This window comes from Myxocyprinus asiaticus, chromosome 5 (genome assembly GCF_019703515.2).
Source record: "Myxocyprinus asiaticus isolate MX2 ecotype Aquarium Trade chromosome 5, UBuf_Myxa_2, whole genome shotgun sequence".
Lineage (NCBI taxonomy): Eukaryota > Metazoa > Chordata > Actinopteri > Cypriniformes > Catostomidae > Myxocyprinus > Myxocyprinus asiaticus.
The window spans coordinates 16,982,814-16,997,346 of NC_059348.1; the positions used below are offsets into that span (position 1 = coordinate 16,982,814).

The following is a 14,533-nucleotide window of genomic DNA, read 5'->3' on the forward strand; positions in this document are numbered from 1 at the left end:
GTGGGGAAAGATGCATTTCTTGAAGAAAGACTATATCATATTTCTTGCGCTTAAGAAAAGAAATAACCTTGGGTGCCCCAATCCATTCACATTCCATGTGATGAGAGATATTCCACTCATACTAACATTTGACATATTGATATAATAATCAAAATAAATTGTGTGTCAAAAACAAGATTATACAGACCACATTCCCCATTAATGCAACAATCAAACCCCGAACTGAAAAAAGAAAAATATGCGCATTAACCCCGCATACGACAGCGCCAACCAGCGTCCATCCTTCTAAACTCAGAAGGTCCATGTATGCCTACGAGAGTCCCCACGACAACTTTGCCATCAGATTGCTCAAGTCCGGTGCTTCTATACAAATCCTGTGAGGCAAAATTACATAACAGAAAATACTTGTAAAACAGACCCCATCCAACAGGCAGAATAAACACAAAGAACATGTAGATTCATTCACAGAACTGTCTTGAAGGTGTGATCCTCCACAAAACAAACTCCAGCTGGTATAAAGCTGTTCAGTTTCCTCGGACAGACAAACAAATGTTCAGTGAGCCGGCTGTTATGAGTGTGGCAGATGACGTAATCATTCTAATGTCCCTTAAAAATACTCCACATAACAAACTCCAGCCAACAGGAGGCATAAGCACAAAGAACGATCAGAATCATCCACAGCTGACCCGAAGCAGTGTTATTCCACAAAACAAGCTCGCTAGGCGGAGCCAGCACATAAAGAAACAAAACAGGCATCCCGGTTCCTCGGATGATCAAGAGTAAAATTCACTCGGAGGCCGCATAAAAAAAATACACTATGACTTACTCAGTCCATCAACTTTATAAAAGACGTCCTTTATGTGAGCATGTAGATATTTTGCAGTCATCCATAGTGTCCATTCTCAATCTGACCAGGAACTTCAGTGTAAAAGCGATCTTCCGTCAATGCAAAAGTTTCTTGGAATATCATGCCACAAAACAAACTCCAGCCGCTAGACGGAGCCAACACAGAAAGAAACAAAAAAATGGCGCCCAGCTTCCTTAGATAGTTGAGACACTGAACAGCGAGTCAGTCCACTCACATAAGGAACGCCCAATGGTTTACTCACCCATAGTTTGTATGAAGGCCAGTGCCTTTTCTGGGGCATAAAAATACTTTGCTGCCATCCTTGGTGTCTGTTCTCAGTTTGGCCGGAAACATCAGTGCAAAGTGATCTTCCGTTGATGTAAGAGTTTCTTACATTCCTTGAATTGACCGCGTTTCTCTCGTCGAATTCGCAAAGTCTGGGAACAAGAAAATATTGTGATTCTTCCAAGAAAGCTTTCCTTTGCTCCTTGCCTCGCGTAACACAAGATCTTTATCGGATGATCTCAGAAATTTGGCCAGAATTGATCGGGGCCTGTCTCCTTCAGCAGATCTGCGAGCAGGGACTCTGTGAGCTCGCTCAATTTCCAGCTTATGGCCTGTTATGTCGAGCAGACTTGGGAAGAGCTCGTCCAGGAATTTCACCATATCTCTGCCCTCTTCATGCTCAGGAATTCCAACAATTTGTATATTGTTCCTTCAATTCCTATTTTCGAGATCTTCCAGTTTTTCCAAAATGCATTCCGTTTGTGTTTTGGACACGGGCGGATTAGCGGATAATTCCATTTCTGATGACTCCAGATCATCGATTTGTTTCTCAACATCTGCCACTCTTGTGAGCAACTCAGAGAATTGTGTTTCCATCGCTGTAAGCGATCGATGTATTACAGCGAGATCCTCCAAGTCAGCAACAACCTTCGTCAGCATCACCGAGATGTTGGACAGTTGATGCTGGATTTCTTCTCCCGATGTGCCGTCCAAATCGAGTCCCCGGCTTGCAGGGCCGCCAGAGGTTTCAGCTTGAGCACTTAAGTGTCTTTTAATGTCTCCAGAGTCTGAGGATTTTGACTTCTTTGTCATGGTTACCTCAAAGAGCAAAAATGTAACTGGGTGTATCGAATCTCATCGGTTATAACGTGAAAATAATTTAAAAAAAACAGCAAAGTGCGCAGAGCTAGCCGCTCACACGTCTGCTTACCACATGGCGTCACGTGACCTCCCCCATAAAAAAACTTCTTAAAGTTTTTATCTTTTTTCTTAAGATTGTTCTTAAGAAAAAAAAACATAAGAAGAATTTAAAAAAATTCTTAAAAATCGTTGTAAATAAAATCTTTAAGTTAGGACAACCTCACAATTGTCTTAAATCCCAAAAGGTAAAATGTTTAATAAATGTACTGGGTTGTTTCAAATGTGATGCGTGCTCTCATGTTGAGTTGGAAGACGCGATAGGCTGTTTATTTAGAAATGATTTTTTATTATTATTATTTATTTTTTTTTTTTTTTTTTACCAAAACAAGTTTTTGACTTTTATTTTCAGCTTTCAAAGCATGTAAATGTTGTCACGAAATTCAACAATAAGTGTTGTTTTGAAGCTTCTTAATGTGTTGACCAATCATGCTAGTCAGTTCAAATGGATGCGCTGCATAGTGCTCTCTCGCCACGCTCTTAAGAGTCCATAGAAACAAAGTGAGAAAACTGAGACTGTCCTTTTAACTTCAGTGCGTAAAACTCAAAATGAATTTCTGGGTCAAAGTGACTCAAAATGATGGCGAGAGGGTCATAAATATTAAGAATCACAACATTATAATACTAGCTGCATATATTGAATACAATGGTTAATGTCATTAAACTAACACATTCCATGCACTTTAAATGTAAAAAATGTTAGCGAGGTTGGTGCGTGCTACTTAAAAGGTTAATAGATACATATATCATTGATTTACCAGTGTTGAAATGTTGAATTTATTGTATTAGTCAAGGTGACCTCATGAGCAGGCTAGTATAATCAGACAATGTCAATTTATTCTTATGGGAAAAAAATTAAGACGTTCTTAAGAAAATATTTGCGAATTCCTTAAGAATTTTTCAAGAATTGCACTTAGGAACATTCTTACAAACTTTTTATTATTTATCCTAAGAACTTTTTTTTTTTTCTTTTTTTTTCTTTTTTTTTTTTTTATTAAGAACATTTTTGTGAATCTGGCTCCAGATTTACAGTACTGTGTAAAAGTTTTAGGCACTTGTGAAAAATGTTGCATAGTGAGGATGTCTTCAAAAATAATGACATAAATAGTTTTCATTTATCACTTAATATCATAAAAAAAAAAAAAAAAAAAAAGCTAAATCAATATTTGATGTGGCCACCTTTGCCTTTAAAACAGCACCAATTCTCCTAGGTACACCTGGACACAGTTTTTCTTGGTTGTTGGCAGATAGGATGTTTCAAGCTTCTTGGAGAATTCGCCACAGTTCTTCTATCTGTTTAGGCTGTCTCAGTTGCTTCTGTCTCTTTATGTAATCTCAGACTGACACAATGTTCAGTGGGGGGCTTTGTGGGGGCCATGTCATCTGTTGCAGGGCTCCCTGTTCTTCTAATATTTTCTATTTGCAAAAGTAATGTTTGGAAGTCTAACATTTATATTTCCTGTTGACACACTAAAGCTGAAGATATAAATAACCATCTTAAGACAAATGCTTTTGTGAAACATCTTGTGTGCCTAAGTCTTTTGCACAGTACTGTATGTGATTCTTTCTCTCTTTGTGCAGATTGCTGGTTTTCTTGGAGTCCTTTGGTGCGTCAGTATTCTGTCCTGCCTCTTCGCTAAGGACATAAAGATCCCTATACAAGCAAACCCTCTAGCGCTCTATGGATTCTTCTTCTTTTTCCTCATCAACCCTTTCAAAACCTGCTATTACAAATCTCGCTTCTGGCTCCTCAAATTACTGGTAAGGGCCAGCAGAGTCCTTCTTGATAACAATATGAAAATTTAAAAACAGCATTTGTGTCATACTTGATATTAAAGCATATACTTGCCATATTAGCATTCTGTTAAGTAGTGGATTCAGTTGTTTAATTATCTCTCTTCCCCTGCTTCATCGTCCTTTTTTTTTTTCATTCGTAGTTTCGAGTGGTCACAGCTCCATTTCACAGAGTGGGGTTTGCAGATTTCTGGCTGGCTGACCAGCTCAACTCTCTAGTGGTAGTTCTGATGGACCTGGAGTACATGATCTGTTTCTACAGTATGGAGCTGAACTGGGCAGAGTCTTATGGGGAGCTAGAGATTAAAGAGGGTGAGACTCAGTCATCTATCACTGATGTGTCCAAAAGCACATTAAAAGAGTGTTGTAGGAAAGTCCACGGCCCAAGACATTACTGAGGGTTTAAAAGCAGAAATGCATGTGTTTTGTTGTTCTTTTCCTTATCAGGTGGAGGGATTTGTCACACGTATTCATACGGTGTACGAGCTGTAATCCAGTGCTTGCCTGCCTGGTTCCGATTTGTGCAGTGCTTGAGACGGTACCGGGACACAAAGCGTGCCTTCCCTCACCTAGTCAATGCTGGCAAATACTCTACTACTTTTTTCGTGGTCATCTTTTCTGCACTCTATAAAACACATAAAAGTAAGCAAATGAGGTGTTACATTATTAACCTGAATGTCAGGTGTTTTGGCTAATGTTCTAAATTCTTTATTTACCCAACATGAGGTTTTTTTGTTTCCACTCAAAACAAGTGTAAAAGACACTGCCTTGGGGTAAACTTTAGTTTGATACTGAATTTGTCTTTCCTAAAGAAAAACCAGTAGTTGCAATGTAGCACACACAGAATCAATACTGAGTCACTGTGCAGCGTAAAGGCGACTCTCAGTGATATGCAAAGAAGACAAGACCAATCACAATCTGGTATTTAGAAAAGAAAGTGGACCACACATAGAACCTTGAGGAACGCTGTGCTGTTAAATATGCAGTCCTGAATTATTTTATGTCAGCGAAGTCTGATTCAAACCTTTATTGCCTCCCTGTTATCATTAGATTTTCAGGAAGAACCAGTCTTCTTTTACCTGCTCATTGCCTGCCTGATCATTAACTCTTGCTACACCTTATTATGGGACCTGAAGATGGACTGGGGTCTGTTTGACCGTAACGCAGGGGAAAACACCCTCCTCAGAGAGGAGATTGTATATCCACAGAAAGTAAGAAAGCACACACAGATGGTTACTGTCAAGGAATTAAATTTTTATTTTATTTTTTTATGTTTCATATTGAAATATTTGTATAGTAAACATCACATCCCTGGCGATTACACTGTGGATCTTGGTGTTGATTTGCTTGTGTACTCTCTTTGAACAGGCTTACTACTACTGTGCCATAGTAGAGGATATCATTTTGCGCTTTGCCTGGACCATTCCTCTTTCTCTTGGGGTTGTGACTGCATATCCGAACACCTCTGATATTTTGGCCACTGTACTCGCACCGCTGGAGGTCTTTAGGTGAGTAGACCAGCAAATATGTGCACACCTATTCTCCTGACTAATCAGCCCACTTCCATACAAAAACTTTGTTTTTGTTCAAACATTGCTGAATACATTATTGGAAATTACTGTATATTTCATCACTAAAATGTTTTCAGTTGTTTACAGATGTCTCCTCAACTACAGGAACTTTCAGAAATGTCATACTTGAAACCCTGTTCGTCTCTTCTGTTAATCTAACATTTACACTTTTAATGTCTCGTGATTTAGAAATGGCATTTTGGGAAAATCATGTGTCTGTAGTTTATAAGGTATTTTCTCAAAAGAGAGACATTTCTATCAAAAGAGGGTGAACGTCCCAGAAAGTATTTTTTTATTTTATTTATTTAAAAAAATTATAATTTGGTAAGAAAAATTGCATTAATTTAAGCTGACATTTATGGTTAATGGAGGCCTAAAGCAATATGCCGCTGGTGTCCATATGTTATAGTGATTTCACCACGGGTAAAGCCCAGTACACACATGCAGCAGTGACTTTATTGCTTGATGCCGCTAGTCCCTGTACTGTGAAGTTGCTGGTGGGCATTCCTACTTCTGTCGCTTTAACGTTATTGGTGGACTGCACGTCTGGCAATATCTCTTGAAAATCTGATCACAGTTGAGGCATTTTGTCAGTAAAATTTAGATATCATTCTAATATGACAAGGAATTCATTTTCTTATCCCTAAAAATGCATATTCTTCATGGTATACGATGTGAACTGCAGAAGTACTCATTGCATCCAATCATTAACAAGATAAACAATCTATCAATGAATGACTCAAACTCACTCAGACTGCCGACAATTTATTTTCCCAAAGATAATTTTTTATTTTATTCATGTATGTGGTTACTGACAAATCATAAAGAACAGTGAAATTGCTCACAGAAAATTCTCCTCTGTCTTGCCTGCACTCAACTCCGTTATTCTAAATGAGATGGATGACAGGAGCTCCATTGACACCCTCTTGACTCCTATTGGTTATCGGTCCCAAAAGTCGCTCCTCTTTCACATAAAGTTAAAACTTTTTGTCAACTTTCTGAATTTGCTGGACACAACCATATCTAGTCACCAGAGGTTGCTGTCGCCGGAAGTCGCCAACGCTCATTAAAAATGAATGAGATCTAGTCATTTTGTCTCATCGTTTACTCACCCTCATGCCATTCCAGATGTGTATGACTTTCTTCTGCAGAACACAAACAAAGATTTGTAGAAGAATATCTCAGCTCTGTAGGTCCATACAATACAAGTGAATGATGATCAGACATTTGTAGCTCCAAAAATCACAAAGGAAACATGGAAGTAATCCATAAGACTAGTCCTTTTTTACTCTAAGGGTGCTTTCACACTAGCACTTTTGGTGTGCACCCAGGGTCGGATGACGTCAAAGTTCGGTTCATTTGGATAATGTGAACGCTGTTTTCCGAACTCGGGTGCGCATCTGCAAACTACACCCGGGTCCACTTGAAAAGGTGGTCTGGGGTACGGTTCATGTGAATTCTAGTACGGTTCGCTGCTGATATGAACACAATCGTACCAAATCGCGGAAGTGAACCGCTTGTGATTACGTTAATTTGCGTCTTTGCGGGCTCCCAATCGCAATTATTATGGTATAATGCATTTCTCCTACCTGCTTATGTCCGAATACACCACACTCAGAGAGCAGCTCACATTCTTCACATCTCTTGTAATGCATTCGCGGGCTTGCGGCAGACAAATGCTAATATTCATCACATCATTGCGTTTTCAATGCATCTGCGGGAGACAAACAGAAGTGTTGTTCTGTGCATGGCAAGTTTTCATGGTAAATCCAAAGAGACCAAAATTGTTTTTGTTGTAATAAAATTTTTATTGATTCAAAAATACACGAGAAAAACACAACACATGCACATTGAATCAACATTTAATTTTTAACCCACACTAATATCCCTCCCTAATCACCAACCCCACCCTAACCCCCAACGAACACTCCTGTGGTCACATATAATAATACACACACACACACACACACACACACACAAAAAAAAAAAAATATATATATATATATATAATAAACATACATAATTAAACTAGACTTCGCTCTCCCCATGCCCTCTCCGAGAGTCCCCCAAAAACGCTAAATAATTACCCCATTTCCTGATAAACAAGTCCTCAAACCCCAGTTGTCTACTTGCCACTTCCTCGAAAGCTGCCACCCTCCCTATCTCCGCACACCACTTTGGAAATGATGGCGCTCCGACCGACTTTCAACCCCTTAAAATAATTTGTCTGCCAATCATGATACTGGTCAGAACCCAATTTTTTTATATGTTTATCCCCCAAATTTATGACGCCCTTCGCCCAAAATACAAAGTCTGGGGCAAAGTAAAATTTGAGTGCCCAAAACGTCACACAAACAACTCTGAACCTTCAACCAAAATTCTTGGATCTTAACACACCCCCAAAAGAAGTGTGTCTCCAACTTCTGATTGGCATCGCCAGCAGGTGGGTTTGTCTTTAAGACCAAGCCTATACAATCTAGAGGGGGTCCAATAGAATCTATGTAAAATCTTGACTTGCATAAGGCGAACCCTTGCATCTCTAGATGCGGACTTGACATTTTTTAGAATCCTCGCCCACACTCCCCCCTCCAGTACCAAATTTAAATCTTTCTCCCATAATCTCTTGAGAGATGTTGAAGCTCCATCCCCCAGACTCTGAATTAGCAGGGAGTAATACATTGATGCCTCATGTCCTTTTCCAAAAGCAGTAATCACCTCTCCCAGAATATCTGCAGCTTTAGGGGGTGCTACACCCAAAAACAATACAGAGCAGGTGGCACAGCTGAAATACCTATAAAACTGAGATCTGGGAATCCCAAAATGTTAAACCAAATTCTCAAAAGATCTCAACACCCCACTCTCATACAAGTCACCGAGTGTAGTAACCCCCCTCACAGTCCACTCTGACCAGCAGAAAGGGGACTTATTAATACATAGTTTAGGCTTCAGCCATATGCTTGAGGCAACATTTAAATAAATGTCTGAATTAAACACTCTGGACACTTTTGTCCATACCGAGTGCAAATGCGAGATAACGGGGTTGTAACTTCTCCGATTAGTTTAATAGAAAGGCTTTGCAATGGCAAAATAGGGGCAAGAACTTCCTGTTCAATACAAAACCAGGGAGGGGCTCTTTCAGGTGAAAGTGACCAATGAGCCAAATGTCTGAGACAAATGCATAATAATAAAACTAAATCTTGGGTAGGCCTAGCCCACCTTTGTCAATCGACCTATGTAACTTATGCAATCTTGAAATGCAATCTAGGACACTTACCATTCCAAATGAAGGACTTCGCTGTGCTATCAAATTGCTTGAAATAAGAGAGGTGGACATCTACAGGGAGAGATTGTAGCAGGTAGTTGAATTTTGGAATACAATTCATTTTAATAACATTTACTTTCCCAATCATAGATAAATGAAATGAAGCCCACCTGCCCACATCGCTCGAAAACCTTTTTATTAAGGGGTCAAAATTAACTAACTAAATCAGACAAATTTGCCGGGAATAAAATGCCCAAATACTTCATGCCCTGTTTGGGCCATTGGAAGGCGCCCGGCTGGAAAGCCGTTACTGGGCAGTATGCTGTCAGAGCCAAAGCTTCGGATTTAGACCAATTGACTCTGTATCCCGAGAACTTAGAAAAGGAATTAATAATTCTGTGGAGGCAAGGCATATATCTAATGGGGTCAGAGACGATAATAAATATAATCTGCTAAAGCAGGATCTCCAAGCTGGGACCCTGTGAGCTCGCTCAATTTCCAGCTTATGGCCTGTTATGTCGAGCAGACACGGAAAGGGCTCGTCTAGGAATTTCACCATATCTTTGCCTACTTCGTTCTCAGGAATTCCAACAATTCGGATGTTGTTTTCCGATTACGATTCTCAAGGTCTTCCAATTTTTCCCAAACATGTTGCAAGTCTATCTTGGTCACTAGCGGATTAGCAGCTAATTCCCTCTCCGATGACTCCAGATAATCGATCCGTTTCTCGACGTCCCCCATTCTATTCAGATAATTTAATCTCCATGGCAGTGATCGATCGATGTATTACAGCAAGATCTTCCAAGTCTGCAACAACCTTCGCCAGCATTGCCGACATGCTCGACAGTTGATGCTGAATCTCTCCCGCTGCACCGTCCAAATTGAGTCCTTGGTCTGCAGCCCTGTCTGGGGTATCAGCTTGAGCACGTAAGTGTCTTTTAATGTCTCCAGAGCCCGAGGATTTTGAATTCTTTGACACATTGTCTTCATAGAACAGTTGTGGATCAGGGTGTATCGAATCTCACCGGTTTATGATACAAAAGTATTAAAAACTAGCAAAGTGCTCAGAGCTCGCCATTCACACGTCCAACCCTCGCATGGTGCCATGCGACTCCCCCAAAGAGACTAACTTTAATACTTCACTTAACACAGTGATGTCTTCTCGAGTTGTTACCTAGATACAGTGGTAAACAGTTGCCGCTTGTACTCATGTTGATGACGTAATCGGGCCGCAGTTCGGACACAAAAAATATGATGTGAACAGAGACCAGCGCGGGCAGCGGGAGCGGGAGGAAACGAACGAGTCATATGGATTACTTTTGTTTCTTTTAAGTAATTTTTGGAGCTACAAAGGTCTGGTCACCATTCACTTGCATTGTATAGACATACAGAGCTGAGAGATTCTTCTAAAAATCTTAATTTGTGTTCTGCAGAAGAAAGTCAGTCATACACATCTGGGATGGCATGAGTAAATGATGAGAGATTTTTCTTTTTTGGGTGAACTATCCCTTTAAGGGGGTTTTAGGATTTCTGCTTTACATTGTGCTTAAGAACGCTCCTTACCTGTTGTAAAAGAACTTTAACGCACTGTATTGCTTTATCATTACGCCATCAGTTCTCCAAACCTATAAACGTCTGTTTAAATGAATGCTATTTTTGCAAATGACAACATAGTTGAACATTGTGTTGAACATTGAATGTCATGTTCATAAAGGAGAGAGTTGTTGTAGTGCCATATGAATTTTCATTAGGACACAACAAAGTAACTCATCCTCATAATTTGTGGGCCGTTTTCAGACGCTTTGTTTGGAACTTCTTTCGTCTGGAGAACGAGCACTTGAACAACTGTGGTGAGTTCAGAGCGGTGCGGGACATCTCAGTAGCGCCTCTGAACGCAGACGACCAAACTCTGCTGGAGCAGATGATGGACCAGGAGGATGGAGTGAGGAATAGATTTGGAAAGAAGAACTGGAAGAGGAGCTACAGTGTATCCTTGAGAAGACCACGTCTCTCCTCCCAGTACGCTCAGCAAATTTATGAAATTATATATACAGTATATACAGTAGATATATATACCAGAATGGCAACATGGTTGCATCATTCAGAAGAGGCCAAATTGGGCCGTATGTTGGTTTGTAGTTATTGCTAAACGTATTTCCCATAAATTGAAGAAAAATATTTGATTGAATGGTTGAGCTTGAAAAAGGCTGCAAACACTTTAAGTTTGTGTAAAAATTGAGAAATTGAACATGCGATTTGTGCCTTGCTATGAGAAGAAATGAGACACTAATTTGTACCCTAATTGTGGAAAGTGCCTAGTAAAACTCTTAGCACCATCATACAGATAATTTCATGGTGATGTGTTTGGTGAATCAGGGAATGAGTCACTACTCAAGCTTATCTGCTCTTTTTCTTAGGTCAAAGATCCGGGACACCAAGGTCCTGATAGAGGACACAGATGATGACACCTGACCCCAACATCCTAAATGGCTTGATAAAGTATTTTTTAACGGACCATAGACCTCAGACCTTGAAAACTCTTGAAAAGCTATCCAATCAATCCATCACAAAGCTGCCTGACTACACCACACACATTTCACTGACTCGTACACACATACAAGCTCACAATGGATGCAGCTGCCACCTAGTTATTTTTATATTTTTGATTCCTTTGTTACTTTCTTGATCATTTTTTTAAGATCCAATACGTGGAAGACAAAAAAGAACGAAATCAAAGGACAGTGTATATAAATGCCACTTCACAAACCACTTGATTGAAGTGCGACCATTGAAATCATACCCTTGATTGTGGAGGCTCCAGACGTGAAAAACTCTTTGCAGCAATTGTGCTCAATCGGTTTGAACAATTTGGCTTCAAAGACTTATGAGGAGGGTATGAAGACTGTAGTGTGACATTCATGAAGCAGACACCTGGACTGGTTTGCCCTCATTAATGAAAATGGCAATTTCTGCTTTTTGTACATTTCATTGTTATTTATGTGAAGGAGAGATGCCTTGAACGTTGCTTTTAAGGATTTTTTTTTTTTTTTTAAACAATGGCTAGGATTTACCTTGGACTCTTGACCTGTTCAGATGGGACCTCCATATGCTTTTGAACATGCCTCAGGTAGCTTTGGAGAATGCAAACAGATTTCAAAATTCTAATAAAGCTGCAGTGTATCATGAGAACTGAAGCTAGAGTCAAGCAGAATTGCAATCTGTTTAAATGGCCTAACTCAGAAACATTGCCTCAACCAGTGGCATGGGTTTGGGGCAGGACTTCCCTGTCTAGGCAACAGCAGATGGGGGATGTGTTTGAAACTTGTTTGAAAACAGTCACTATTTCTGCTTTGTAGTGCAGAAATTGCACACTGCAGCTTTCAATACTTTGCAGGTCTTAGTGAAACATCAACCATCACCAAGAAAAACATATTTAACCACCGACCTAGTTACCTGGGTAAATGTCTGAAATGCCAAATGGGACTTTATGCCTATGTTTGTTTGTTTTAAAACATTTTTCCTTTGTGTGTTTTAAAGCATGAAGTCAATGCAATTTGAAGAAGTGCTGCTTTACAGGCTTGGGAAAAGAAAAATTATCTTGCTTTAAAAGTGTCAGGCTCATGTTAGAGCAAGCCAAATGTCTGAAACGTTCCATAAACATTTTCTAGTAGTGGTTTTAAGGGGGGGATGTCTTGACAATTCTCACTTACAACATGATAGTCCTGAAACCCCCTTTATTTAATTTTAAATACTTGTTAAAGTGCACACCTAACATTACAGTGAATTATTATTCACCCGATACATTCCTGAAGTAGCATTCCATGTAAGTATTTTCTGTTTTTTAGCCATTATCTTCCAGGGTCTGATCTATTTTGCTTATGCCGCCAGAGGGTTTCAGGGAGGAACAATACCTTCCATTTTCCTTCCTCTTGAATCCTTGACCACATCACTGGGCCTTACTCAAGAAACATGAGCGAATTGTGTGTAGAACCTTTTTTACGTAAATTGTCATTCAATTCAGTGTGACAGTTTTACATAGGATTGGTTTTACAGCTGATTACGACCATTTAGAATTGAGTTCTCAATCAAAATGTCTATTTGCACCTCTGTAATAACAGCTGTCTGTGAACAATTCAAGAAGACTTGACAGGGACGTACAGTGTATTAGGTCATGAGGAAATGGACTATGACTGCAAACTCTGTTACATTCCCTACATGATCACACCCAGAAAATCCAGGTAAAACAGGAGGTACTGAAGTCACACATTCATTAACTGCTGGTGGTTAACAAGTGTAACTGCCATCATGGAAACATGGGTTCAACTCAAAAGATAACTCACCGGCTCCACCTCACATGCCATGTCATGTACTACTGTCCCAAGTTAACACTTGGACAAAAAATAAAAAGATTTATCTGTGGATGTGTGCATCTCTCCTCCCATGGCATTTCAACTCCCCTGCCTGAAGTCTGGTGTGTTGTGTTTAATCTCATGTGCTTAATGTCCTGTCAGACAGGGTACTTGTAACCGCATCAAGAGGTCTTCACTGTTTTACGTTTTGTAATCGGAAAATGGACATGCTTGACTCCTTCCCACTGTTTTACATTTGAAAGAGATCAGATTGCCTCATTAGAGACATTGAAATTCTTTGCCAAAATTTCCAAACGCAAAGTGGATTGAATGTTTTACAGAAGTCCTGTAATTTGAAAATTAGTCAGGATTACTGAATAAAAGGTGTATATCAGCACATTACCAAACCCCTTTCCTTTAGAGGTCATGACACGAGGAATGCAATTTTCCTTGGTCTTTTAACATACGAGAGGTCATAGTACTAAAAAAAACATATTGTAAGTTTCAGAACTCAAAACTTCCTCACAGCAAAAACAGCATGATGATACCAAGCTGCCAAAACAACTCATTCTCTATTTCCTACACATTGTGATGTCACACTGTGGTAGACATTTGCTTCTGACCACCTCCTCAATAACACATCAATGCTTAGTTTACCTTATCACTTACGTAACCCACCCAGTAGCGGTGAGCATTGAGATGGCAAGGAGAAAGAGCAGGGGCACATTCAATCTCAAAACAGTGTGCACCATTTTGCTACGGTTTCCAGGTTGAACAACATGTTTCCTCGAAACATGTGCAATGGGCTTTGAGGTACATTTTCTCTCGTTTGGTGGGTGTGTCTGAGGTGTTACCCAATCAGCAGTGACGTGTATATAAACCCCGCCTTATTAAAAAGGAAGTGCGCACAATGGATCCAACTAAAGTCCTTTACAAATGTGTCCACTGCAGCTTGGTGTATGCAACAATTGAAGACATTAGAAGAAATGTTTGCCTTAGCCTGAAATGCGAGGCAAATGTTAGATCATCATAATTAGGAACCACAGTTTCCACATATCCCTTCACTCGATTTGAATGTTCTCTGCTATTCTGGACAGCAAGGGCAGTGACTGTAACATCGAGCGTATTTTGTAGTATTAAACATGTATTTAAACCGATTTCATCAGGCTCCGAAAATTCTTCGAAAAGAACAAAGAATGGCCTTCTCAGCTGCCATAGTTGCAACGCTTGCATAACACATCAGGGTGTTCAGCGTTTCCGTATAAATGTTTTGCTACGTTTTGTTGGGGCTGAACGTGCCACTGGTCAGTCAAGAGCAGAGAGCCAGTCATAACAGTGGGCGTTTACTGTCAAGTCTTAAAGGAGAATCAGAACCAAAACCGAGCATTTTTGACAGAGGGTCAGAAAAAACTTGTTATATGTGAAGTGTTATGAGTGAACCTCAAGGAATATATTTAAATAATTTAAATATGCATGTCATGACTCCTTTAAATTTGTGAGGTTATCA

At 39.8% G+C, this 14,533-nt stretch overlaps 1 protein-coding gene across 1 annotated transcript in view; it reads left to right on the forward strand.

Annotated features, from left to right (window-relative positions):
• LOC127441125 (xenotropic and polytropic retrovirus receptor 1 homolog) overlaps window positions 1-13,096 on the forward strand; it is a 41,803-nt gene extending 28,707 nt beyond the window's left edge. Inside the window, exons 9-15 of the mRNA XM_051698340.1 lie at window positions 3,632-3,811; window positions 3,988-4,156; window positions 4,292-4,486; window positions 4,895-5,055; window positions 5,213-5,352; window positions 10,475-10,696; window positions 11,095-13,096. Of these exons, the coding sequence (XP_051554300.1) occupies window positions 3,632-3,811; window positions 3,988-4,156; window positions 4,292-4,486; window positions 4,895-5,055; window positions 5,213-5,352; window positions 10,475-10,696; window positions 11,095-11,149 (1,122 nt within the window). The 3' untranslated portion in view covers window positions 11,150-13,096. The remainder of the gene's footprint in view (window positions 1-3,631; window positions 3,812-3,987; window positions 4,157-4,291; window positions 4,487-4,894; window positions 5,056-5,212; window positions 5,353-10,474; window positions 10,697-11,094) is intronic.
• The last annotated feature ends 1,437 nt before the right edge of the window (window positions 13,097-14,533 follow it).